Source organism: Orcinus orca, chromosome 11 (assembly GCF_937001465.1).
Source record: "Orcinus orca chromosome 11, mOrcOrc1.1, whole genome shotgun sequence".
Lineage (NCBI taxonomy): Eukaryota > Metazoa > Chordata > Mammalia > Artiodactyla > Delphinidae > Orcinus > Orcinus orca.
The window spans coordinates 36,327,495-36,355,143 of record NC_064569.1 but is presented as its reverse complement, the minus strand read 5'-3'; the positions used below and the strand labels follow the sequence as shown (position 1 = coordinate 36,355,143).

General features: G+C 42.3%; 1 protein-coding gene across 3 annotated transcripts in view; it reads right to left on the bottom strand.

Annotated features, from left to right (window-relative positions):
• The window catches only part of ANO6 (anoctamin 6), a 202,620-nt gene that overhangs the window by 147,927 nt on the left and 27,044 nt on the right, over positions 1-27,649 (bottom strand). For 2 of the 3 annotated variants that reach the window (XM_033436509.2, XM_004274428.3), the window contains exon 2: positions 13,563-13,622. The exons of the other annotated variant lie outside the window; for it this stretch is intronic. In XM_033436509.2, coding sequence (XP_033292400.1) covers positions 13,563-13,622 — 60 coding nt within the window. The remainder of the gene's footprint in view (positions 1-13,562; positions 13,623-27,649) is intronic. 3 annotated transcript variants of the gene reach the window in all.

Below are 27,649 nucleotides of genomic sequence, written 5' to 3'. Positions count from 1 at the left end.
CAAAAAATCTATAAACAGGGGCTTCCCTGGTGGTGCAGTGGTTGAGAGTCCGCCTGCCAATGCAGGGGACACGGGTTCGTGCCCCGGTCCAGGAGGATCCCACATGCCGCGGAGCGGCTGGGCCCGTGAGCCATGGCCGCTGAGCCTGCGCATCTGGAGCCTGTGCTCCGCAACGGGAGAGGCCACAACAGTGAGAGGCCTGCGTACCGCAAAAAAAACAAACAAACAAAAAAAACTATAAACAGGGCTTCCCTGGTGGCGCAGTGGTTGAGAGTCCGCCTGCCGATGCAGGGGACACGGGTTCATGCCCCAGTCCGGGAAGATCCCACATGCCGTGGAGTGGCTGGGCCCGTGAGCTATGGCCGATGAGCCTGCGTGTCCAGAGCCTGTGCTCCGCAACAGGAGAGGCCACAACAGTGAGAGGCCCACGTACTGCAAAAAAAAAACAACAACAAAGTACTGGGGCAAAGGGGGACAATGAAGGAGAAACACAGGATGACACCCAAGTTTCTGACTTTGGAAACTGGCAAGATGGTGCTGCCATTTACTAAGATGGCCGAGGTGGGAATGTGGAAAGGCAGATTCAGGGAGATGGGATACAGAAGCGAAACAAGACTTCCTCCTTGAGCATGAGACATCCAAAGAGACGTCAAGGAGGCAGTCAGATGTGGGGTCTGGAGGTCAGAAGAGGTCACTCTTGGACATATACATACACCGGGGAGTCATCAGCTCACTGACGGCATGTAAAGCCCTGGGAACAGATGAGCATGTAGAGGGAGAAGAGGGCCTAAGCCACATCCTGAAGAACTCTCCACATTCAGAGGTCCCCAAAAGAAGGAGATGCCCGCAAAGGAATAAGGAACGGCCAGTAGAGATGGCGGAAGCCAAGTTAGGAGGGAATTTCAAGAGCAGAATGGAAAACTGTGCTAAAGCTACTCAGAGACCTAGTAAGACAGGATAGGAATGCATCCATTGGAGGCAGCAACACATAGGACTTGAATGACCCTGAGAAATTGCACAAGAGTGATGGGAAAAGATATCAGACTGACAGAGTGAAAAGAAAACGAGTAATGAAAAGCTACAGTACATCTAGACGACTTAGAAATTCTGCCTTAAAGGGGGACAGAGAAATGGGGTGAGAGACAGACAGGGATATTAGGGTGTAGGAAGATATTTGGCTCTTTAATTTTTAATATAGGGGTACCAGAACATTAATTCTCTTATTCCTTCAGTCGTTCAGAAAATACGTATCAAACACCAGCACAACATCCTTAGGGAGCTTACAGTCTACCAGGGGACAGAGGCAATAAACAAATACTCATATACCAATTTCAGGTGGGGAGAAATGCGTTGAAAACAAATAAAGCACGTGAAGGGGATAGAGTAACAATGATATTTTAGATGAGGGCCAGCTCAGAGGGGGTGGCATTTGAGGGAGATCTAAATGAAGTGCAGGAACGGGAATCCTAGACAGGAAGGGGTTGGGAGGTGAGAAGAGATGGAGAGGAAGATATGGACAATATTCTTGGCGTGGGGGGCAGCATGTCAGGGCACAGACAGAGGCCGGTATGTCTGGGGCACCTCAAGAGATAGGCAGGGTGGGAAGAGATGGGGACAGAGAGTTAGCAAGGGCCTTAAGTCCAACAGAGCTGAGAGTTTGAACTGTATACTGTTTGTAGGGAGTCCACTGCAGGTCGTACAAAAGTCTAACACAGAAGGATCACTGTGACTGTTGTGTGAACTTGGAGCAAGAGGTACATAGCAGAGGCTCACTTGGGAAGTGGCTGCAGAAGTCCCAGAAGACTTGGTGGTGGCCTGGGCTTGGATTTAGGCGTGGGGGTGGGAGATTAGGAGCACTTGGATTTGGGATGGATGCTAATGGCTCGAATATGAGGTGGGAGAAAAAGACAGGGATCAAGGAGGACTCCAGGTTCGTGGCTGAGCAACTGGGTAGAGTCGTTGCTGAGATGAGAAGCAATGGAAGAAGTGCAGGGTTAGAAAAGAAATCAAGACTTGGGTTTTGGACCTGTTAAGTCTGAGATATCTATTAGACAACCAAGTAACGAGATAAAACAGGCAGCTAGCTGGAAAGCAAGGGAGAGACGGGGACTAGAGGTAAGCATATGAAATCATCAACATGCAGACTGGAAAATGAAGGAAATGAAGGCGAGCACCTATGGAGTACATTAAGATGGGGAAGAGGTCAGAGAACAAAGGCCTTGGCGCTGCAAAGTTTAGGGGCCAGGAATGGGGAGAGACGGATCCAGCAGAGGAGACAGAAAAAACAAGTGAGTTGTGAACAGAATCAAGATGCAGGAGCATCACAGAAGCCAAGGAAAGAAAGAATTTCAGGAAGGAGGGAGTGGTCGACCATGTCCTGGGCTGCTGAGATAGCGCTGGCTCCAAAAGAAAGTGCTGGGGCTTCTGTGACTCATGATGAATGAAAAATGCTCTGAGATAACATTCCTTCCCCATAAGTGTACTCAGACTACATAGTTATCTGGACTAGGAATGTTCTATTCATCTAGAATACCAAGGATCTGTTTCCATGAATGCCTCATCACATGGCAAGCCCTCCTTCAGGATTCTCCCAGCCAGCAACCCAGGAGATCCCTGTGTCTGTGAAATGGCAACAGCTCAGACAGTGCTCAGAGCAGAGCCAAGAGAATCAGATATGCTAGAGCAGGACAGAACTCTTCTACAGGTTTCTGCATTTTTCTAACTCACAGCCTGTAAGAGGAAAATTAACAAAATTATTCCTCCCATCTCACATGCTAACTGAAACTGTAGAATAGCTGCATTTTCGGCAATTCTGATATTGTTTCTAACCCCTTTTTTTCCCCACTATGCTTTGTTCATCTTGCAGTTCCTGACTTTTAAAATCAGATTTATTGAAGTGTAACTTATATACAGTAAAACCGGACCCTTTCTAAGCTGGATGCATTTTGATGAACATGAACAGTCACGTAACCTCCGCCACAATAAACACAGAGAGCATTTCCATCACCTCAGAAAGTTTCCTTTTGCCCTTCTGCAGTCAATCTCCTCTGCTCTTCAATGATCTGTCCTCAGCAAGCAAGGATCTAATTTCTGTGATTTACAGTTTTGCCTTTACAGAACGTCACATAATTGGAATCAAAAAGGATGCAGGCTTTTATGTCTGGATTTTTCACCTGGCACAATGCTTTTGAAACTTAGCCGTGCTGTTGCCCCTATCAGAATTTTGTTCTTTTTTGCTACTGAATAGTATTCCACAGTGTGGATGTACCACAGTTTATCCATTCACCAGGTGATGGACATTTGTTTCCAGGTTTGAGCTATTATGAATAAAACTTTCTATGAACTTTTGTTAAAATGTCTTATGTGGACACAGGTTTTCATTTCTCTTGGGGCAGTACCCAGAAGTGGGATTGCTGGGCCATGTAGCACCTAGCTTTTACTAAGAATAGCTAAATACTTCCTGAGCACTAACTTTGCAACATGCAAAGTTCTAAGCTCTTACAGGCCTGATATTATACACTTCTTAAAACAGCAATCAAGTTATTACTGTTCTTGTTTTACTTACGAGGAAATTAAGGCACAAAGAGGTTAGGTCACTTGCCCGCCATAACACAGCTAGTGTGTAGCAGAGCCAGGATTCTCAAATTCAGGAATTGCAGGGCAAAGCACAAACTATCAACTATTTTGCTTTGCTGCCTCCCTCAAGTCAAAGGCATGATGTCTGAGAGAGATCACAAAATTCTGACACTATATGGCTTGTGGCCAAACATAGCCACTGCTGACTATTCCTTTCCTCCCTTTAAAATCATGACAATGAATACACTGGAACTCTGAGGGTCACTGTAATAACAACATGTCATTTTAAAGTCAGAACTTTATAGGACAATGTTGGGAAATGCTTTTAACTGTGTCACAGAAGTTTGTAAATATTAACTTACTGGTGTTTAATAACAACTCTAGGGGGCTTCCCGGGTGGCGCAGTGGTTAAGAATCCGTCTGCCAGTGCAGGGGACACAGGTTCGTGCCCTGGTCCGGGAAGATACCACATGCCACGGAGCAACTAAGCCCCTGCGCCACAACTACTGAGCCTGCGCTCTAGAGCCCACGAGCCACAACTACTGAAGCCCGTATGTCACAACTACTGAAGCCCGCGCGCCTAGAGCCTGTGCGCTGCAACGAGAAGCCACCACAATGAGAAGCCTGCACACCACAACTGAAGAGTAGCCCCCACTTGCCGCAACTAGAGAAAGCCTGCGCACAGCAACGAAGACCCAACGCAGCCAAAAATAAATAAATAAATTAATTAATTAAATCTATTTTAAAAAAAAAAACTCTAGGGGAAGCTAAAGTCAGCCCTCCTCTTCCACCAGCATGGCAAATACTCAGAGTTAATAACAAGGCTCTTTTGGAGACGCCTCCACCCTCATGACATGAAAGGCCATGTCAGGGGAAAAATACAAGGACTCTGGAATCAGATCTGTTTTCAAATTTCAGCTCTGCTTCCTAGTGGACAGGTGCGTACAGACCTCCTCACATGCAAAAACTGCTGTGAATAATTCCTAATTTGCAGCACAGCCATAAAGATTCGACAGCACAGCATGGGTGAAAACACTGAACATGGTGTCTTACATATTTAATAAACCCTTCCTTTCCCTCCTTCTTCGTGTCTTCCAGAATGTACTGTTGAGCCTCCGAAATTAGTGAGATAGAAGTTGGTTACTTAGCAAAAACCTTTATTGGTTTAACTTCTCATCCAAGTAGAAGCAAAGGAGAGACTGGAAAGTGGTTCTTTAAAATTTCTCATCTTAAAAAAAAAGTTATGCAAACTTTGCATTTTATTTCACGATATAATGAAATTATTTTAATATAGAAATGTATATTTACGTCCAGCTAAGTAACTTAGCTTTCTCTGGAAAATTTTAAGGATATTTGTTTTGGGAAGATTTCCCCTGATAAATGGCGGCTTTATTTACACCCTGCCACACTGCCACTTACCTGGGATACGAAGACTCCCAATTATAAAGCATGAACCCACAAAGTCTTACTAAGACTTCAAAAAGATTTCACGCACTTGGGTCATTATTGGCTACTGTCTGCAATCTCTTTACATCATTTTAACATCTATCCTACAATGCAGCCCAGTTTGCAGTCTTGGCTCCAAAAACTTATAACTCTGAATTCTCCAAATGAGAAAAACAGCTACTTTCTGTTACCCCTTTGTGCAGCCTCCTGGCTACCTGTAAGGTAAAGAGATACTGGTTGTAATCTGCTTTCTGAGACAAATCTCTGTAACGGCTACAATAGTAAACATAAATACTGCAAATCTGGAAACATTTTTCAAATAACAAGAAGACACGGAGCATGACCTTAAGTAAACTGAGATGACAGAGGAGTGATAGTTTTTTGTTGTTGTTTTTTATTTTTGTTACATATATTTTTTTTCAGATTATTTTTCATTATGGGTTATTATAAGATATTGAATATAGTTCCCTGTGTTATACAGGAAATCCTTCTTGCTTATCTATTTTATGTATAGTAGTGTGTATCTGTTAATCCCATACTCTTAATTTATCCCTCCCCATTCCCTTTCCCCATTGGTAACCATAAGTTTGTTTTCTATGTCTGTGAGTCTTTTTCTATTTTGTATATAGATTCATTTGTATTATTTTTTAGATTGACATATAAGTAATATATAATATTTGCTTTCTCTGCCTACTTACTTTGCTTAGTATGATATTCTCTAGGTCTATCCATGTTGCTGCAAATAGCAATATTTTATCCTTTTTTATGGTTGAGTAATATTCCTGTGTGTGTGTGTGTGTGTGTGTGTGTGTGTGTGTGTGTGTGTGTATACCACATCTTCTTAAGCCAATCATCCGTTGAGGGCACTTGGATTGTTTCCATGTCTTGGCTACTGTAAATAGTGTTGCGAAGAACATTGGGGTTCAAGTATCTTTTCAAATTAGAGTTTTCGTCTTTTCTGTATATATGCACAGGAATGGGATTTCTGGATCATATGGTAGCTCTATTTTTAGTTTTTTAAGGAAATTCCATACTGTTCTCCATAGTGGCTGTACCAATCTACATTCCCACTAACAGTGTAAGAGGGTTCTCTTTTCTCCACACTCTCTCCAGCATTTACCATTTGTAGACTTTTTGATGATGGCTGCTCTGACTGGTGTGAGGTGATACCTCACTGTGGTTTTGATTTGCACTTCTCTCATAAATAGTGATGCTGAGCATCTTTTCATATGCCTGCTGGCCATCTGTGTATCTTCTTTGGAGAAATGTCTATGTAGGTCTTCTGCCCATTTTTTGATTGGGTTAGCATTTGTTTTGGGGTTTTTTTGTATTTAGTTATATGAGCTGTTTGTACATTTTAAATATTAACCCCTTGTTGGTCACATCCTTTGCAAATATTTTCTCCCATTTCAGAGGTTGTCTTTTTGTTTTGTTGATGGTTTCCTTTGCTGTGCAAAAGCTTTTTAAGTTTGATTAGGTCACATCTGTTGATTTTTGCTCTTCTTTTGTCTTGGGAGACTGATCTAAGAAAATATTGCTATGATTTATATCCAAGAGTGTTTCACTTATGTTCTCTTCTAGGAGTTTTACGGTATCATATCTTATATTTAGGTCTTTAAACCATTTTGAGTTTATTTTTGTAATATGGTGTGAGGGAGTGTTCTAATTTCACTGATTTGCATGTAGCTGTCCAGCTTTCCCAACAACACTTGCTGAAGAGATTGTCTTTTCTCCAATGTATATCCTTGCCACCTTTGGTGTAGATTAATTGACTGTGGGCGTGTGGGTTTATTTATGGGCTCTCTATTCTGTTCCATTGATTTTCATGTGTGTTTCTGTGCCAATACCACACTGTTTTGATTACTGTAGCTCTGTAGTACTGTCTAAAGTCTGGGGCGGGGGGTGTTATGCCTCCAGCTTTGTTCTTTTTCTTCAGTATTGCTTTGGCAATTCTGGGTCATTTGTGGTTCCATATAAATTTTAGAATTATTTGTTCTAGGTCTGTGAAAAATGTCATGGGATTTTAATAGGAATCACATTAAATCTGTAGATTGCTGTGGGTAGTATGGCCATTTTAACAATGTTAAATCTTCCAATCCAAGAGCATGGGATACCTTTCCATTTCTTTGAATCACCTTCAGCTTCCTTTATCAATGTTTCATAGTTTTCAGCGTATAAGTCTTTCACCTCCTTGGTTAAGTTTATTCACAGTTTTTTGTTGTTTTTTTCCCCAGTGTGATTTTAAATGGGATCATTTTTTCACTTTCTCTTTCTGATATTTTGTAAGTGTAAAGAAATGCAACAGATTTCTGTATATTAACCTTGTATCCTGCTACCCTGATGAATTCATTTATCAGTTCTAATAGGTTTTGTGTGGCATCTTTAGGCTTCTCTATATAGAGTATCACGTCATCTGCAAATAATGATTTTACCTCTTCTCTGTCAATCTGGATACCTCTTATTTCTTTTGCTTGTCTGATTGCTGTGGCTAGTACTTCCAATACTATGTTAAATAGAAAGGGTGAGAGTGCGCATCATTGTCTTGTTCCTGAATTTGGGAGAAAGACTTTCAGCTTCCACTATTATGTATTATGTTGGCTGTGGGTTTGTCATAAATGACTTTTACTATGTTGAGATATGTTCCCTCTGTACCCACTTTGGTGAGAATTTTTATCATGAAGGGATGGTGAATTTTATCAAATGCTTTTTTTGCATCTATTGAGATGATCATATGATTTTTGACTTTTCTTTTGTTAATGTGGTATACCACATTGATTGATTCGTGTATGCTGAATCATCCTTGCTACCCTGGAATGAATCCAACTTGATCATGATGTATGATCCTTTTTACGCATTACTGCATTCAGTTTGGTAATATTTTGTTGGGGATTTTTACATCGATATTCATCAAAGATATTGGCCTGTAATTTTCTTTTTTTGTAATGTCTTTGTCTGGCTTTGGTATCAGGGTGATAGTGGTTTCACAGATGAATTTGGCAGTGTTCTCTCCTTTTTAATCTTTTGGAATAGTCTGAGAAGGACTGGGATAAGTTCTTCTTTGTATGTTTGGTAGAATATCTCAGTGAAGTCTTTCAGTCCTGTACTTTTGTTTGCAGGGAGTTTTTGTTTTTTTTTTTAATTACAGATTCTATTTCACTTCTAGTGATTGGTCTGTTCAAATTATGTGTTTCTTCTTGACTCAATTTTGACAGGCTATATATTTCTAGAAACTTGTCCCTTTCTTCTAGGTTGTCCAATTTGTTCATAATATTTTATTATTTTTTGTATTTCTGTGGTATTTGTTTTTATTTCTCCTCTTTCATTTCTTATTTTGTTTATTTGGGTCCTCTCTCTTTTCTTCTTGGTGATCCTGGCTAGAGGTTTCTTGATTTTGTTTATTTTTCAAAAAACCAGCTCTTGGTTTTATTGATTTTTCTATTGTTTTCTTGATCTCTGTTTTATTTATTTCCTCTCTGATCTTTATTATTTCCTTCCTTCTGCTAACTTTGGGTTTTGTTTGTTCTTCTTTTTCTAGTTCTTTTAGGTGGTAGTTTAGGCTGTTTGAGATTCTTCTTGTTTCTTAAGGAAGGCCTGTATTGCTAATGAATGTCACTCTTAGAACTGCTTTTGCTGCATCCTATAGATTTTGTAAGGTTGTGTTTTCATTGCCATTTCTCTTGAAGTATTTTCTGATTCCCTCTTTAATTTCATTGTTGACCCACTGGATTTTTTGTAACATGTTATTTATTTATTTTTTTTGGTAACATGTTATTTAGTCTCCATGTGATCATTTTTTTCGTGTTTTTTTATTATTTATTTATTTATTTATTTATTTGGCTGTGTTAGTTCTTCGCATCTGTGCGAGGGCTTTCTCCAGTTGTGGCGAGCGGGGGCCACTCTTCATCACGGTGCGCGGGCCTCTCACTGTCGCGGCCTCTCTTGTTGCAGAGCACAGGCTCCAGACGCGCAGGCTCAGTAGTTGTGGCTCATGGGCCCAGCCGCTCCGTGGCATGTGGGATCCTCCCAGACCAGGGCTTGAACCCGTGTTCCCTGCATTGGCAGGCAGACTCTCAACCACTGCGCCACCAGGGAAGCCCCTCGTGTTTTTATTTCTATGGTTGATTTCTAGTTTCATTCTGTTGTGGTCAGAAAAGATGCTTGAAATAATTTCTATCCTCTTAAATTTGTTGAGGCTTATTTTGTGCCCTAGTGTGTGGTCCATCCTAGACAATGTTTCATGTGCATTTGAAAAGAATGTGTATTCTGGGTTTTGGGGATGTAGTGCCCTGTAAATATCAAGTAAGTTCAATTGTTCCATGGTATCATTTAATGTCTCTGTTGCCGTATTGATTTTGTCTTAGAGATCTGTCCATTGATGTCAGAGAGGTATTAAAAGTCTCCAACTATAATTGTATTCCTGTCAATTTCTCCCTCTATGTCTGTTAGTATTTGTTTCATATATTTAGGTGCTCCCATATTGGGTGCATGTGTTAACAAGTGTAATATCCTCTTCTTGTATTGACCCCTTTATCATTATACAGTGTCCTTCTTTGTCTTTATGAACTTTGTTTTAAAGTCTACTTTGTCTGATATGAGTATTGCTACCCCTGCTTTCTTGTAGTTTCTATTTGCATGAAGTATCTTTTTCCAACCCCTCACTTCCAATCTATATGTGTCTTTCAGCCTAAACTGAGTCTCTTGTAGGGCAGTATATTATTGGTTCCTTTCTGTTCTTTTTCTTAAATCCAATCAGCCACTCTAGTTTTTTAGTTTGGAGCATTTAGTTCATTTAAAGTAATTCTTGATAAGTATGTATTTATTGCATTTTAAACCTTGTTTCCAGTTGATTTTATAGTTCTTCTTATTAATTTCTTGTCCTTTTTGTTTTTCCTTTTGTGGTTTGATGGTTTTCTCTTGTATTATGCTTGAGTTCCTTTGTTTTTGGTTTTTGTGAATCTGTTGTATAATTTTGATTTTTGGTTACCCTGGTTTTTAAGTATGTTGACCCATAACTATATCTACTGGCTTTAGACTAATAGTCATACAAGTTCAAACACATTCTAAAAGATCTACATCTTTTTACTCCCCTCCCCCACATTTTGTGATTTTGACGCCCTATTTTACATCTTCATGTTTATCCTCTTGCTATTAACTGTAGTTATAACTGCTTTCACAAAAATTATTTTATTGTTTTTTAATCTATGTACTGGCTTATTTAAGTAATCTTCAATCAGTTTATATATTTGCCTTTCTTATTGTGAGTCTCCCTTTCCTATAGATTCTTGACTCTTTTCTACTTAGAGAAGACCTTCCAATATTTCCTTTAGGTTAGGTTTAGTATTGCTGCATTCTTTTCGTTTTTGCTTGCCTGAGAAATTCTTTATCTCTCCTTCTATTCTAAATGATAATCTTCCTAGGCAGGGTATCCCAGGTTGTAAGTTCTTCCCTTTCAGGACTCTGAATATATCATTCCACTCCCTTCGGGCCTGCTAAGTTTCTGTAATCATCTGATAGCCTTATAGGGGTTCCCTCGTGACTGACTCTTTCTTTTCTCTTAGTGCTTTTAGAATCTTTATCTTTTGCCATTTTAATTATGATATGTCTTGGTGTGGGTCTGTTTGGTTCATCTTGTTTGGGACCTTCTGTGCTTCCTATACCTGGATATCTGTTTCCTTCTTTAGGTTTGGGAAGTTTTCAGCCACCATTTCTTCAAATACATTTTTTTTTTTTTTGTGGTACGCGGGCCTCTCACTGTTGTGGCCTCTCCCGTTGCAGAGCACAGGCTCCGGACGCACAGGCTCAGCGGCCATGGCTCATAGGCCCAGCCGCTCCGCGGCATGTGGGATCTTCCCAGACCGGGGCACGAACCCATGTCCCCTGCATCAGCAGGCGGACTCCCAACCACTGAGCCCCCAGGGAAGCCCTTCAAATACATTTTCAATCCCCTCCTCTCTTTCTTTTTCTTCTGGAACCTCTATTATGCATAAGTTGGCGTGTTTTATATTACCCTATAAATCTCATATGTTCCTTTTTTTTTTTTCTTTCATTTTTCTTTCTGTCCACTGTTCTGTCAGGTGATTTCCATTATTCTATCTACCAGATCACTTATGCATTCTTCTGTGTTATTTAGTCTGCTATTCATTGCTTTTAGATCAGTTTTTATCTTGGCAATTGAATTGTCTAATTTTGATTGCTTCCTAATTCTAGTTTCTAGTTACAGTGACCTGAATTTCTTTCTTAATTCCTTTAGCATTTTTATTACCTCCTTTTTGAACTCAGGGTCAAGTACACTGAGTTTGTTCTTTCAGGGGATTTCTCTTGTTCTTTTAATTGTGAGTAGTTCCTTTGCTTTTTCATTTACTTACATTTCTTATATTTACATTACTTACATTTCTCTGTCTCTATGAATTTAGGAGAAATAGTTATCTACTTTGTTCTTGAAGGGCTGTTTTTATGTGGGAGCATTCCTGTGCAGGCTGTGGGTCCAATATTTTTGGTGCTTGGGCTGTTTTTGGTATGAATGCCTGCCACATCTTTCCTCAGAGTATGCTGGACATTATCCCCTTGACAGGGGGTTGACTGCTGTTCTGATGTCCAGATCCTGCACTGGGTGTTGGGTGATGCCTCCTCTTTGCTCCATGGCTGTCACAGCCCTGTCAGTGGTGAGGTCTGCTCCCCACTTATTGCAGTAGAAGTCCTGAGGGTCAGGTTCAATAAAGCTCCACTGTACTTAAGTATATGCTCTGCCCCCAAGGAGGTGAGCCCTGAAGCAAGTGAGACCCATTGTGGTCACGGCAAACCTATGTGTTACCCATGCAGGTGTCCAAGATTTTGCCCAGAAGCAGCCCAAGGCCACATTCCTTTCTCTGTTGTATTCATCCCAGACCTAGTACTAAGCTGGTGGAGAAGGCCGGAGCATCGTGGCTGTAGGAATTGAGGTGGTTGTGCTGTGGCCTGGGACCTGTGCTGCCTCTGAGGCAGGCCTCTGCCTGGACCTGTCCACCCCAGATCCAGCTCCAAGCTGTGGTGTGAGGTGGGCTTAACTACAGCACTCCTGCTGAGAAAGGAACTGCTGCATAATCCTATCCAGGGGCTATCCACTGAGGACATGGGATTCTGTGATGCCACCAACCACCACGTGTGCACGCCAACAAAGTCCACTGCTGCCCAGATCTGGCCCCACTGTTGGAGGGCTGATAATGAGCTCAGATGTCAGCCCCACCCCAACCCTGTACATGCTCACAAGGCCTGCACCACCGGAGCCGTGCCCTGCTGTTAGCAAGCTGAAAGTGGGGTTCCGTTGGTGGACCCACGTCCCACCCTACATGCACTAACAATGGACCTCACTTCAGGCCCTCCAGCCTGTCTCCAAGCAGCTAGACCAAGTCCTCTCCCAAGGTCCCTTCGCTGCAGTTTCAGCACTTTAGTACATACTAGCAGCCCTGCCCAGCGTGCATTTCAGGCTTGGAAGTGCAGCAAGGTGGTAGTAGTCAGCGTCAGGGCTGGTCTCTCTCTGCTCTGATTGCTAGCAAGCCAGCATGTACACATGCCTCATGAGCAGAGTCCAGGCCCCTCCAGCTCCCTATCTGTCCCAGTGGGCCTCCCAGCAGACAGGGGAGTTTCATACAGCAAGGGCCTGCCTGTGTGGACACTCCCTCCTTTACAGATCCCCCCAAGGGTGCTGGTCCCATCCTGATGACTTTTTTTTTTTTTTGTCCTACTCAGTTACATGGGATCTTTCTTTCAGCTTTGGTCATTTAAGAGATCTTCTGCCACTGTCTGGTTGGTTTTTTGTGAGAGTTGTTCTACGTGTAGATGTAATTTTTGATGTGCTTACATGGGGAGGTGAGTTCTACATCCTCCTACTCCGCCATCTTGATCTCCTCAATAGTTTTTTACTCAATTGAAAAGACGTTAACATATTAATCCTGAGAAGCCAAAGGATTTAATTCAGCTATGCTAGTGGATGTGGTTGCTCAGTTATATATGCATTATGATAAAGGAAATAATTTAGTCCTTAAAACATATTTTTATGAAAGAGCATTTTCATTTTGTCTTAAGATAATGCCACATGCCCCCTTTCACTGACACCACACACACTTGTAAGTATGTTATTCGCAAGTACCTGGATATTATAAATACCCTGAGCAACATGTAAAGTCACAGAAATCTTGCTTTCATTATTTTGTCATCAAAATCCCCTTGACAAACTTCCCCCCCCCCAACTCTCTCTCCTGGAAGGCAAGGGTGGGAGTTCCTTGTGTATGAGATCTTGACCCACAGCACAGTGGGCGGTCGACAGGTAACAATAACATTTGCTCTCAGAAGCTACTTTCAAAAGGAGTGGATTATTTTTAGCAATCCATGTAGGCTAATTGGTGAATAAAAGGTTAGGGAATTTCAATTCCACAAACATTATCTAGGTCCCCCATTACATGCCAGCAAGTTACTGAAAGGATATGGGCCTTGTCCTTCTAGAGCTGACAGTCCAAGGGGAAGGGGAAGGAGGGTGGTTCAAATATAAAGGAAGGACATCTTACCCAGGCCGGATGGGAGAGTGGCAGGAGCCATTAAAGGCCTCTTGGAGGCAGGAACACCACCTGAAGGATGAGGAGGCATCAATAAATACAACAAACAAATATAAGGGGGCCAGGTAGGCAGCAGAAAGACCAGTCAGAGGCATCAGACCTGAGTCCCAGACCTGCTTTTGCAACAACCAGGATCTGACCTTGAGCAAGCCATTTGACCTTTCTAGTTCTCCTTTTCCTTATCTATGATATGCGATGGTTAGATTATGTCAGTTGACCTTAATCCTTGCTGTGCATCAGAAATCATCTGGGATCTTTCTAAAAATCCTGGATCCTTCCCCCCAAAGTGTGGTTTTAATTGGTGGGGCAGCAGCGTTTTGGGCAATAGCTTTCCAGGTGATGCTAGCCTGCAGCCCAGGCTGAGAACCACGGGCTGAGATGAGCTCTCAAGCCTATGGTTCTCAACCCTTAGGGCACAATAACATCCTCCCAGTGCAGGCTGCATTCCCAACAATTAGGCGAGACTCTCTGGGGAGGTGGGACCCAGGCATCGGTATTTTTGAAAGTTCCCAGGCTGATTCCGTGGTGCAGCCCAGATTGAGAACCACTGTTCTAGGCCCTCTCACGACTTCAGTTTCCTATATGGTCAGTGAAAGATGGGAAAAGGAAGGAAAGAGAAGCCAGTTTCTCCCAGAAGAATGAGAATTCTTATGTCAAATTAAAAAGAGAATTGAGTGCCAAAAGCCCCCGACAGAGTTGTAACACACAGTAGGCTTGATTTTGGACATGTGCATAATTCATGTTGATGCATGACAGGTAGAAAATGTCCACTCCAAAATGCTCTCAGCTCTAAATTCAAAACTCCAAGGACTACATCTATAAAGTGACTCCATGGTGTGTGCTCTGCAATACTTAGAATATGATTTGCATGGTTGACTGTAATATGAACATTATATTCCCTACCCCCAAGGTTACTTAAATCCACTTATTAGGCAATGGTGAACTAAACAAACAGTCATTAGAAACACTCCAGACTACCTTTTAAATCTGTTGCTAAATTATATTTTGCCTGCACCAAACTCATACACACAGCATGTCTACAAGCATCATGAAACCAAAGCCTCAGAAATATTTATGTTAATAAGAGCATAAGCCACCTCTGGGCCCTCACATGGGATTCTTCAGGGAAGTAAGGGCTCCTTAAGATGAGGGCTGTTCATTACTGTTATTTCTCACATCTGGGTAAATAAAGCACTGCCCACATGTGGTTAGAAATCCAAGGAGAAAATGAACTCTCCGGAGGTCTGGAAACGAAGAACACCTCTGATCGACTGCCTCATTTCCTGAAATGAGTCAGAAATGAAAGTAATTCTTCAGAAAAGAACATCTGCAGGGTGACGCAGCTTATAAAGTAACGCCAGATGATACCTGGGACTAAGAGGCTGGGCCTGGGGAAGGAGGAACGGCCTGGACAACAGGGCTGGGGCCCCTGCGCTGCACTTAATCTTGGAGCTGCTGCTGTTTGCTTAGAGGGTCTGCAAATCCAATGAGCGGCTGGGCGTCCTGGTCTCAGCTGTAAATCTTGATTAGCGGTAAGAATGCTCGCATGCCATTAGAAAGCTTGCCCCTCTCTGAAGGGTCGAAGCAGCCAGAAAGGATGCATATGTCGGTGTGGACAAGGAAACAGCAATGCTTACAAGAAAGACGATTTTGCTTAACTAGAAAGAGCCTATGCCTGCTGATTTGGAGAGCCTTTCTTCCTGAGGAGGAAGGACTGCTGTACAGAGATGACCTAAGGCCGCCCAGGGAGGCCCTTCCTTCACATTACGCAGGAAGGAGAGGTACTGGCATATGGTCAGGGACTGGAGGGCAAGAAAGACAAACACCTTTCACAACAACTCCTGTACGAACCAAGAGACAGGAAGGTGAAAAACAACGGCTGTCGTCACCAAAATCGGACGCCAGTTATTTCTATTAGGTGGCCCATTACTATTCTTTCCATAATGGGTATTAAAAAGAAATGCATCTCCATAATGCTGGTGGGGGGCTGAGGAGGCTGGAAACAATCTAAATGCCCATTAATAAGTGACTAGTTAAATTAAAATCTCGTACATACACAATGGAATACTATGTAGCCATTTAAAAGAAGGCCAGTCCAGAGCGTGTGCAGATCCAGAGATACGTATTTCGTAGGATACATGAAGACAGGAGGAAAAAAGGCCCCTGGACTCTGTTTAGAGCTAAACAGAGTATGTAAACGTGTATGTAAATGTATTTAAAGAAGCTGCCTTAGCGTAGGAGAAGGGGGCTAGGAGAGTGTCGTTCTTCCTTTTATACCCTCAATACAGTCTGAATTATCTTTTCAGGTACCTACCACCCCACTGCTGTTAAATAATAGGCCTTAACTAGGAAGGCTATTTTTGGTTTCTTCTTTGTACTAGTCTCTCTAGATATAATTTAAAACAAATGAATGTTATTTTAAATAGATATTATGGGCTGAACTATGTCTCCTCAAAATTCATATGTAGAAGCCCTAACTCCCGGTACCTCAGAATGTGACTATATTTGGAAACGGGCCTCTCCAGAGCTGATGAGTTAAAATGAGGCTGATAGAGTGGGCCCTAATCCAATCTGATTGGAGCCCTTAGAAGAAGAGGAAATATGGACACACAGAGAGACCTCAGGATGTTCACACACAGAGGAAAGACCATGTGAGGATGCAGCGGGAAGGTGGTGTCCACAAGCCAAGGAGAGAGGCCTCAGAAGAAACCAAATCTGTTGACACCCTGACCTTGGACTTCCAGGCTGCAGAACTGTGAGAAAATAAATTCTGTTGTTTAACCCTCCCAGTCTGGTATTTTACATGGAAGCCCTAGTACACTAACACAGTACAGGCATCCCTCATTTTACTGCACTTCACTTTACTGCACTTTGTGGATACTGTGTTTTCTACAAATTGAAGGCTTATGGCAACTCTGCATCGAGCAAGTCTATTGGCACCATTTTTCCAACAGCATTTGGTCACTTCATGTCTCTGTGTCACATTTTAGTAATTCTCACAATATTTTAAACTATTTCATTATTGTTATATTCGTTACGGTGATCTATGATCAGTCATCTTTGGTGTTACCACTGTAATTGTTTTGGGGCGCCACGAACTGCACCCACATAAGACAGCAAACTTAACTGATAAATATTGTGTGTGCTCTGACTGCTCCATCAACCAGCTGTTCCTTCTCCCCGGGCCTCCCTGCTCCCTGAGACACCACAATATTGAAACTAGGCCAGTTACTAAGTGAAAGGAAGAGTCAAGCAATGTGGCAAACGTCATTGCTGTTACGGTAAGAAAATGCCACAGCAGCCACCACCCTGATCAGTCAGCAGCTGTCAACATCAAGACCTTCCATCAGCAAAAAGACGATGACTTGCTGAAGGCTCAGATAATGGCTAGCATTTTTTAGCAATAAAATATTTTCAAATGAAGGTAGGTACCTTGTTTTTTAGACATAATGCTATTACACACTTAATAGACTACAGTATAGTGTAAACTTAACTTTTATATGCACTGGGAAACCAAAAAATTTGTGACTCGCTTTATTGCGGTGTTTGCTTTGTTGCAATATTTGCTTCATCATGGTGGGCTGGAGTCAAACCCACAGCATCTCCCAGGGATGCCTGTATATACATAAATAGATGGGTGAAATTCAAACTAACGTAACATGGAGACAGGCGCCCAAAAGTCTTCAGTGGGTCAAAACCCCGCTATGTCTGCTGTGATGAAGATGGCCTCACCTGGCATGTGAATAAACTGGGGCACATGATGCTTCTGACTAGATCAGGGTAACCCAATTTAGTGACTTGGGCCAGGACTAGAACAGGTTTCCTATCTCAGTCAGGACTCAGTCTGCTTATGCCACTTACCTTTTACTTAACAAATCCCATAACTCAAAGGAATAGAGGGCTTCCCTGGTGGCGCAGTGGTTGAGAAACTGCCTGCTAATGCAGGGGACATGGGTTCGAGCCCTGGTCTGGGAGAATCCCACATGCCGCGGATCGGCTAGGCCCGTGAGCCACAATTACTGAGCCTGCGCGTCTGGAGCCTGTGCTTCGCAACAAGAGAGGCCGTGATAGTGAGAGGCCCGCGCACTGCGATGAAGAGTGGCTCCCGCTTGCCACAACTAGAGAAAGCCCTCGCACAGAAATGAAGACCCAACACAGCGAAAATTAATTAATAAACTCCTACCCCCAACATCTAAAAAAAATTTAAAAAAAAAAGGAATAGAGCTCAAGATATGTTATTAGTGTCCTTTAAAGGCTTGGCTTATATTCAAAAGGCTTTCTTCTTGTGCTGATAACTAATGAAAAAGAAGGTGTAACTGTAATATTATTAATCAATTTAAAAAATAAAAGATTTGGTACCAGGGTTTGTAAAAATTTCAAAAAAACAAAACAAAATGCCATATTTCTGTACCCACCTAATTTTTTTATAGCTTAATACATGTGGTCTCAGGTCACAATGCAATATATTAAAAGTATGATATTCCTAGGCTAAAATATCCTTATAAAATTATATAGATTTTTATAAATTAATCAATCCTCCCTTTAAAAATCAGAGTTGGGCTTCCCTTGTGGCACAGTGGTTGAGAGTCTGCCTGCCGATGCAGGGGACACGGGTTCATGCCCCGGTCCGGGAAGATCCCACATGCCGCGGAGCGGCTGGGCCCGTGAGCCATGGCCGCTGAGCCTGTGCGTCCGGAGCCTGTGCTCCACAACGGGAGAGGCCACATCAGTGAGAGGTCCACGTACCGCAAAAAAAAAAAATTAGAGTTTAGTGTTAAAAGAGATATTAAAGCCACAGACTTTACCTACAGATTCTATAACGCAGAAGTGGGCTAAGATCCAGGCACATGAAAAGAAGATCAAAACTTGAAGCTAAGTATTTGGTACAGTCAGTTCAGGCCACGTTCTGAGGAGGGCAGACTCACTTTTGCCTTGAATGGTTAGGGAAAAGTTTCAACAAGGGCAAGAGCTCTAAACCAATCTGGTATTAGACACATAAAGGCTAAGGAGAGGTAATATATCCAGGTCTGCCTTGCCACTGAGTATAAAGTTTTAAAGGCAAGAACTATGTACCTAAGATCCTAACAGAGTGCCTGGCACATAGTAGGCACCTGCCAGAGCTGGGGCAGGGGAACAGTGGGGGAAAGTACACAGTATGCTCACCTTGGGGTCTGTGGTGCAGGTTCTTGTAAGGAGGTTGTGGGATATAAAGTTAAAGCAATTGGGGCCAACCTGTAGACTGACTGAAGTCTGGGGAGTCTTTAAAGGTGTTTCTGAAAGAGAATATTATAGAACACAGATGGGACCAGCAGTGACGTACAGAATGGACCAGAGAAATGACAGGGAAATGACAGGGAATCAATCAATCAAAGGGTTAATCAAAGGAGGTTAATCATGTAATCTATTGGGAAAAGTCTCAGCTTCCTAATGTATAAAATGGGCATCATACTACCTATCTTCATAGGGCTATTATGAATACTAAAGTTGGGCATACCACATGGCCTGACAGTAAGCACTTAAGAAAATATAATTGCTATTATTATCATAATGACTATTCCACACTGAAAAATAGAGAAGGAAATGAGTGAGAGAACAAGTGTGAGGTGCAGAAGCAGGGTATGTCTCCTTGGGCTCTCAAGTCCTTTAAAGAGAGGATGATAATGGCTTTTTTGGAGTGAAATGTACTGCATTTATTCCTTAGCTCTCCAGAACTTAATACATCAATACAGGAGAACCAACACAGGCAAATCGGATGTCTGAAATGATCTTTAAAATCAAGATACTCCAAAATCAATTTTCAAGTTGCCTTTGTATAAAAGTAACTATATGGGTTAAGGCTAATCAGTTTTGAAACACTAAATTAATAGACTCAGATATAAATCCACAAGAACAATTTTCATAACGAAAATGCCAATGCCTTTTTAATTAAGGATGGAATTGCCAACATAAAAGACTTCAGATAAATGAGGAATTGTTCCTTTCACTCATAAATGAAAGGACCTGATAACTCTGTGAATTATTTTGAGATATTGATTACCAGAAATTGTTTAGAATCTAAGCTACAGGACTTTCCAACTGCATAATAATCACCTCATATTGGGGCTGAGAGCCTCAGACCACATTTGGCGCTCTGGCTTTTTAAGTTCCTTTTTCTGGTTATTATCAGAGGGCCCACAGCGCTATATTTAGAGTCATTAGATACATATGAAGCTCTACTGAAGATAATGGCATTTTGTCTAACAGGAAGCAATGCTATCTTTATTTCTTTTTGTCAACTTGACCTTAGAAGGAAGAGTTACTACGCATAAAAAAAAAATACATGCACATTTACATAAATACATACACTTGTACACATGGTAAAATGTTTACCAACTAAACTTTATGTATCAAACATCATGAAATTAATGCATCAGAGATCCATGTTAATATTCCTATTCTCAACATACATGATCTATTTAAAAACTGCTTACTCTTTGGCCCTGAACCAGGTTTCAACATTTACTGTATCATTGAAGGGTATATTACTTCTTAAAATTAATTCAAAAACAAAACAACAAAACAAACAGAACCCACAAAATTACCCAAAGGGACTAACACAAAGGGAGAAAAATAAGGCATAACTGATTCGTTTCGCCAGAGCCAAGAGAAACTTTCCAATAAACAATGAGGCCCAGATGAAGAGAGAGTTAGCAGTCAAATTAGTCAACTAAAGGAAGTCAAACACACCAGCATCATGTGACGACTGTAGACAGATATCAGCCAGCACATATACATATTCAGTACCGAAAATGAGTAACATCTTAGAAGAAAACAGCAGAGAACAAAATAAGGAATTTAGAAGTGGGAAGAAGAAAAGGATTCCTGTAAAGAGAAGAACAAAGGCTAAGACAACATGGGACAGGTAATGGGGTGACCGCCACATAAATCAAGAGAAATGAGTTTGAATCTCTCTGCTTTGTCCACCCAACTGGTTTTCTTCAGAATGTTTCTTAACTTTTCTAAGCCTCAGAATCTTCATCTGTTGTCTGAACAGGGAAGTATTGTATGATATCCAAAAGTCTCTTGCAGCTTGGACAAAAGACCAGAAGTTTCTGTTTAGATGATAAAGTTACTTTTTTTTTTTTTTAATAGGTTACTTTCATTGCACAGTGGGCTTCACGTGCACAAGTCTGGAATTTCACAGAAGGGAGCCCCGTGGAGCACAGCCCTGAAGCCTGAGCTAAACCAAGGCCTCTGAAATGAGTACAAACAGCTGGACAGGTTGAACATTCCCTGTGCTACAATGTTGACCTAGGCCACAATCACTTTGCCTCTGCCCTTCCTAGCTCTTCCTCGTCGGATACACTCTTTACCCAATCCCAACGCTTCACACAATCCTGCCAAATGCAAGTTAAGATGCACATTTATGAAAAAGTTGGTAGAGCTCATCAGGTGTAAGAGGAAATGAAAACGTTTTGTGGCCGCCCCTGACCTTGAGAAATGACAATAACCAGTTCTACTTATTGCCCTGTTACAATGAGTAGTCCACTAAGTCCCCTTTCAAAATCTTCATAATCTGAAATGTGAAAAAATATTTATACCTACAACAGTCTCACAGTATTATTTATAACAGCAAAATAATCTGCTACACGTTAGATCTGCAATGATCAAGGGATGATTATGTAAATGGTACCTCGACTTAAACTCTCATCCACAGCCCCTGTGCTCACCCTCCATGGGAATCAGATTGCCTGCTGATGAACAACCTCTTCACCAGACTTAAGATCCTGGAGGCAAAAACCGTGTTTTGTTCATGGACTCAGCCACAAAGTCTACCTCACAGTGAAGACAAAATAAGTATCTGTGAAATGTTTGCTAGCAAAGGCTTCCACGTCGGTTCTGTCTAGTGGAATATTATGCAGCTATTAAATGTGGTTTGTGAAGCATTTTTAAATATAAGGAATGCTGATGATGAAAAGGTCCTGGAGACGAAAAGCGGTGAATGTATATAATGCCACTGAATCGTACGTTTGAAATTGGGTAAAATGGTCAATTTTACGTTCTGTATGTTTTACCACAATGAAAAATAAATATTATGGAATGCTTATGAGGCAAGTTAAGTGGAAAGACAGGATACTGTATTTCTAAACTATATAAAATTCTGCGTTTTTAGAAGGCTGGAAAGAAGCACACTAAGGTATTCATGTTTGGTTTATCTCTGAGCAGTAGCATTAGGGGTGATTTCTGTTTTATTTGCAATTTTCTGTTTTTTCCAAAATATCTACAATGGACCACTTACAGTCATACCTTGGGATCTGTGGGTGATTGGTTCCAGCACCCCTGCAGTTACCCAAATCCTGGATGCTCAAGTCCCTTATATAAACTGGTGTAGTATTTGCATATAACCTAAGCATATCCTCCTGTATACTTTAACTCATCTCTAGATTACTTATAATACCTAATGCAATATAGATGCTATGTAAATAGTTGCTGGCTTGTGGCAAATTCAAGTTTTGCTTTTTGGAACTTTCTGGAAATTTTGGGGGGGAATATTTTTGATCCACGGTTGGTTGAATTTGTGGACGCAGAACCTGTGGATACAGAGAGCTGACTGTAACACTACAATCAGAAAAGTATGTGGCACAGCAGACGTCAGGGATAGGAAGGTTTGGTTACCAACAGGTTTAATTTGGATGAGAATCATTCACCTTGCTATGAGCCTTGATACTGCATACTATCTGTGCTTGCCCACACTGTGGAGACAACCCAAAGGCATGCCATGAGGGTTAAAATTTTAACTTTATTATATTGAAATGTCTTTCTCTTCTTTTTCTTTTTGCAATGCTGGAAAGCATGCATTACAAATTTGCTGCTCCGTAAGTATGCTTTGTCCAGGCTGAGAAATAGGAATAGATGATTGTTTTGGACACGTAAGTGCCGAACTGCATCAAATGCACAGTTTGTCTCAGAGGTGAAGGCTTTCCGGACCTGGGATGGGCCAGTTTGGAATGCCTCGTAGAGAATGAGGCATCCAGACAGACTCAGGAAACATGAGAATCACCACATTTAAGGATAAATTAGAAGCAAGGCCTTTGGAGTTGCACAGACTCAGGATTGAAGTAACATATAAAAAAGACCTAGGACTGCCACCTATAATTGTCATGTTGAGCGCTCCTGGCCTCAGTTTCCCCACAAATAAATGGGGTTAATAATACCTGCCCCTTGGGTATTAAATGGGATGATGTTTGCAAATCTGAGACACAAGAAAACCCAGAGCAGAGCCTGCAGTCAGTAGGTGCTCAATCAGTATCACTGGTTTCCTTTCCTTCTTTCGAAAAGAGTATCTAATCTGGGAAAGCAACAGTAAATGACTTGAATGCTAAAAATGACCAACTGTCTATAAACAAAGTTAATATGATAGGAGTAAAGGAAGATATTTTCAATAATATTTTAAGTTATCCCATCAATTCAGTTCTCATATAGTTCAAAACAATATTCTTATTCTTTGTTCCTTAGTAATAGGAAAATATTAATCACTACTCTCTGTGTATTTCACACACCTGAGACCATGAAGCCACCCTTCACTTCCTTCTTCAGTGTTCCCATCTTAAAATCTTTCATTCCTTTAAACAAGCTCTGAGCCCTCTGCAAGTTCCCCCCAACACTGTAAGGGATCCTCCAAATCCCTGGGAGCAGGGCTGAGCTTCGCGTAAGGCAGCACCTGATCCATGCATCCCAATGTTGAGCTTTGGAAAATACAACTAATCATTATTCTTCTGAAGGTTACTTGACTTGGGGCGATAGATGGGGGTGTGTGGGCGCTCCCAAGACAGATCCAAGTGTGACCAGTAGTGCCCTCCGTCTGCTTCCGTAACCTTTGTCCCTTGCTTTGCTTTGTCATTATCAACACTGTTTAGCAAGCCGATAGCTTCTGAGATTGCATCGGATTCAACATTGCACCACATTTCTCCCTTCAAAAGAGCAGCCTGTAGCTTTGCAGAAGATCTGCTCCCTTCCTTGATGAGCTCCCTTCCTTGATGAGTGAGTGCCTCACTGGGCAAAGCAGGAAAAGAACCAAACAAAGGATGATGGACGTCTTCAGCTGTTTGGGGTTTCCTTTGTGCAGACTGAACTATGAACCCCACTACTCTCAGGCTAGAAAGCTCGAGTGTGTTCTTTCAATAAACATGTCCTGAGCTGAGCAGTAAATGCTGGGTATTCCAAAATAAGCCAGTCTTGCCTTATGGAAGAAAAGTGTGTTAACAAGGACACCATAGTGCAATATGTTCTAAACAAAGGTATATAGCTGCACAGAGGGGCGGAGGAGGACACTGGGTTTGACCAGACAGGATTCTAGGAGTCGGGTAATTCACACATCTCTTTACCAGCCACTGAGGAATGAATGAGCTGACCCCACAGTGTCTCTGGGGGGCTAATGCAGTTGCAGTCTTTTAATGCAGTCTCTTTAACACCATTGCCACTGAATTGCTTTGGTTACTGCATTTGCTTTCTTGTTCCCCTCACATGCTCACCTCCTTACTTTATTTTTGGAATAAAACATATGGTGCTTTCATTCTCTCCCCAGTCTTTCAACCCCATAATGTTTCCTGCCCTGGAGAGTTGCTTTGACTATCAGGGAAAGAACACTGTAATGGCTTAGATGGAGCAAACAGAAAGCAGAACGAGCCTGCTGGCTGAAAGGAGCCAGAAAAGTGTGCGTGGAACCATTGCCTGAAGTGCCCACTGTGACCAGGCCCTCAGCGGCCCTAGCAGGTGAGTGACTGCCCTGTGAATGCCCAGGTGCACCCCTGTCAGCTGCAGCTGGGGACAGTTTATCTTCGAATCATTGTCTGTCCTCCACCCCTCACCTCACCCATTTCCAGTGGCAGAATATTTGTCAAGAGTGGTTTTTAACCTTTCGTAGGCCATGCAACTCTTTGGGAAAATAGTGAAATTCAAGGATCCTCTCCCCAGAAAATTTCTCAGAAGCAGATAAACATAAAATATTATATACAACTTCTAGGAATTCGCAAACTCCTGAAGCCCATACCTGGAATACTAGGAGGGGTACACTGTTCAGTTTGAAAGTTTTTGAGCTTCTATCATGTGCCAAGCACTTTGGAGACCCCACCTCAAACTCAACTTGTCACCATTCTCTGTGTCGAACCGTTTTCCCACGCCCAGCCTGGAACACGGGTCCCCATGTTATCTGCCCAGGAAACCCCTATTCAGCAGCTTAATCATCACTCTTTTTTTTTTTTTTAATAAATGTATTTATTTTATCTATTTATTTTCGTCTGCGTTGGACCTTCGTTGCTGCCCGCAGGCTTTCTCTAGTTGCAGTGCGCGGGCTTCTCACTGCGGTGGCTTCTCTTGTTTTGGGGCACGGGCTCTAAGGTCTCAGGCTCAGTAGTTGTGGAGCACGGGCTTAGTTGCTCCGCGGCATGTGGGATCTTCCCCGACCAGGGCTCTAACCCGTGTCCCCTGCATTGGCAGGCGGATTCTTAACCACTGCACTACCAGGGAAGCCCTTAAGCATCACTCTTGAATGAAAACATTCTGAGCCCTTCACCCTAATTCCCCCACTGCCCCCAAGAGGGTCTCATCGCACCTTATTGCTGCATGACTATACTCAGCAGGCCCTTGTATCAGAGATCCTGCAACATTTACTACCTTCGTGTATTTACATGGCTTTCTTCTCCTGCTAGATGATAAGCAACCTAAGGGCATGGATTGTAACTTCATCATCTTTTATTTCCAGCTTCTAGTAAAGTCCTTATTCTGGAGAAAAACAGTCCATTGAGGGGAAACAGACACAAATTCAGATAATTTTAACACTGGGATCCTAATGGTCAACCTGATGGGATGAGTGATTTTAAGCTAAATCTTCAAGGAGCAGCAGCAGTAAATGAGAAAAGGTAGGAGTGGACATGACAGCAGAGGGGCAGGCGGGCAGGAAACAGTGTGTACGGGGAACAAAGTAATTCAGGATTCAGGGTGACTGAAAATGTAGGCAGGAGGAAGCTATCAGAGATGAGGAGAGAGCAGTACAGAGGGGATGAGGTTATGAAGGGCACTGAACGAGGTGGAAGGGAGCTTAAATTTATTTCGTAAAAGTAGGAAGTCACTGAAAGACATTTTTTTCTTTCCTACTTGAAAAGTGACAGATGATAGTTGTAGAAAATGGAGAAAAGTCATAAACATTTACAACCCCACCATATTGAGACAACCACCATTACCATCTTTATGTATTACATAAACACATACGTATGTGTATGTGACTATGGTTTTCATGTACTTTCGATCCTGCTAACATTTATGAAGCATTTGCTAGATACCAGACATTGTGCTAAATATACTACATGTATTCTGTCATTATGTCATTTAATGCTAACAAAAATTCTTAGAGGTAGTTCCCATAGTAATCCCATTTTAAAGAGGAAGACATAGTGAAGGGCTGAGTGGTAAGGGGGAGAGGGAGAGGTACAAGGCCACCCAGCTAATATGTAGCAGAGTTAAGATTCAACACCAAATTTTCTTACTGTAAAGACCACTCTCTTACACTTCAATTTTTTAAATTTATTCTCACTCATTTAATTTACAAGACGAGTGCATCACTATATCCAGTCTGCTCAAAAAACTCCCTTTGGGATCCGGATTAGCATTGTAGTAAACTAAAAAAAAACACACCTGAAAAGCATGAGGACTTTACTACTGTCTCCCCAGACAGGGAGCACCAAAACCCCTGCCATTTACTTAAATATGTTGCAATTGGTAAAGCTTACAGCTTTCTTCACTGAAGCCTTGTAAGTTTAGGAGGGTGACATGTTGAGACATGCACTGTAGACAAATTAATCTGGCAATGGTACAAAAAGGTGGATCTGAGAGGACAAGATTGGAAAGCTGCAATACAAACTGAGAGATAAGGCCACAGTCCCGGTGAGAGACACAGAAGCCTAGGACCAAGGCGGTGATATTTGGGATGGAGGCAAGAGAATGGACTCAGAAAACACAGGAGACAGAATTTAAAGGACTGGGTATGGAGAAAAAGCAGCAGGGTGGTGTGAGGACAGAGAGGAGGTGGGGAAGGTGGATAGGGGGTGGCAGTCACTGGGAGAGGGAACACAGGAAGAGATGCATTTTTCAGTGTGTGCATTTTGAGGTGGCGGTTGGGGAATAATGAGTTCGACTGTGAACATTAAATCACTGAACACATTCTGAGTGCCTACTACACGCCAGGTGCCTTGCCAAATGCTGGGGTCAGTGGTGAACCAGACTGAGGAGGTCACAGGACAGGTGGAGTGGGGGTAATAGAGTAGGAAAACAAGGAAGCACAGAGGTGGGTACATCCCAGTGGAGATGGCCTGGAGGGAGGTCTGAAGTCCAAAGGCAGGTCAGACCCTATAAACTGCAAGCGTGAATGGAACGCCCTCAGAAAACACATATAATAGAGCGAGCAATAACAGGGAGCTCCCTGGTGGCCTAGTGATTAGGATTCTGGGTTTGTACTGCCATGGCCCAGGTTCAATCCCTTGCTGGGGAACTGAGACCCAGTGAGCTGTGTGGTGCAAGGGAGGGAGGGAGGGAGGGAGGGAGGGAGGGAGGGAAGGAGGGAGGGAGGGAAGGAGGGAAGGAGGGAAGGAGGGAAGGAGGGAGGGAGGGAGGGAGGGAGGGAGGGAGGGAGGGAAGGAGGGAGGGAAGGAAGGGAAGGAGGGAAGGAGGGAAGGAGGGGAGGGAGGGAGGGAGGGAGGGAGGAAGGAAGGAAGGACAATAGAGCAAGAACAGAAGTGAATCCAGGTTGGTGCTCTGAGTAACACCAGGATTTTAAGTCAAGCAGAGGAAGCAGGAGACCAAGAAGGAAGAAACAGTCAGACACAGGAGGGGCCAAGAGAGCCCAGATCCCACAAGCCAAGAGGGGAGCAGAAGGAATAATAATCCATCTTGAGACTATCCTGCCCTTGGACTTCTCAGGAAGGATGACTTTTTTTTTAAATTCAAAGGTCATTCAGTCTATTTTAAACATTAAACAAAGTCAGATAAAAAGTCCATGACGAGGGTAA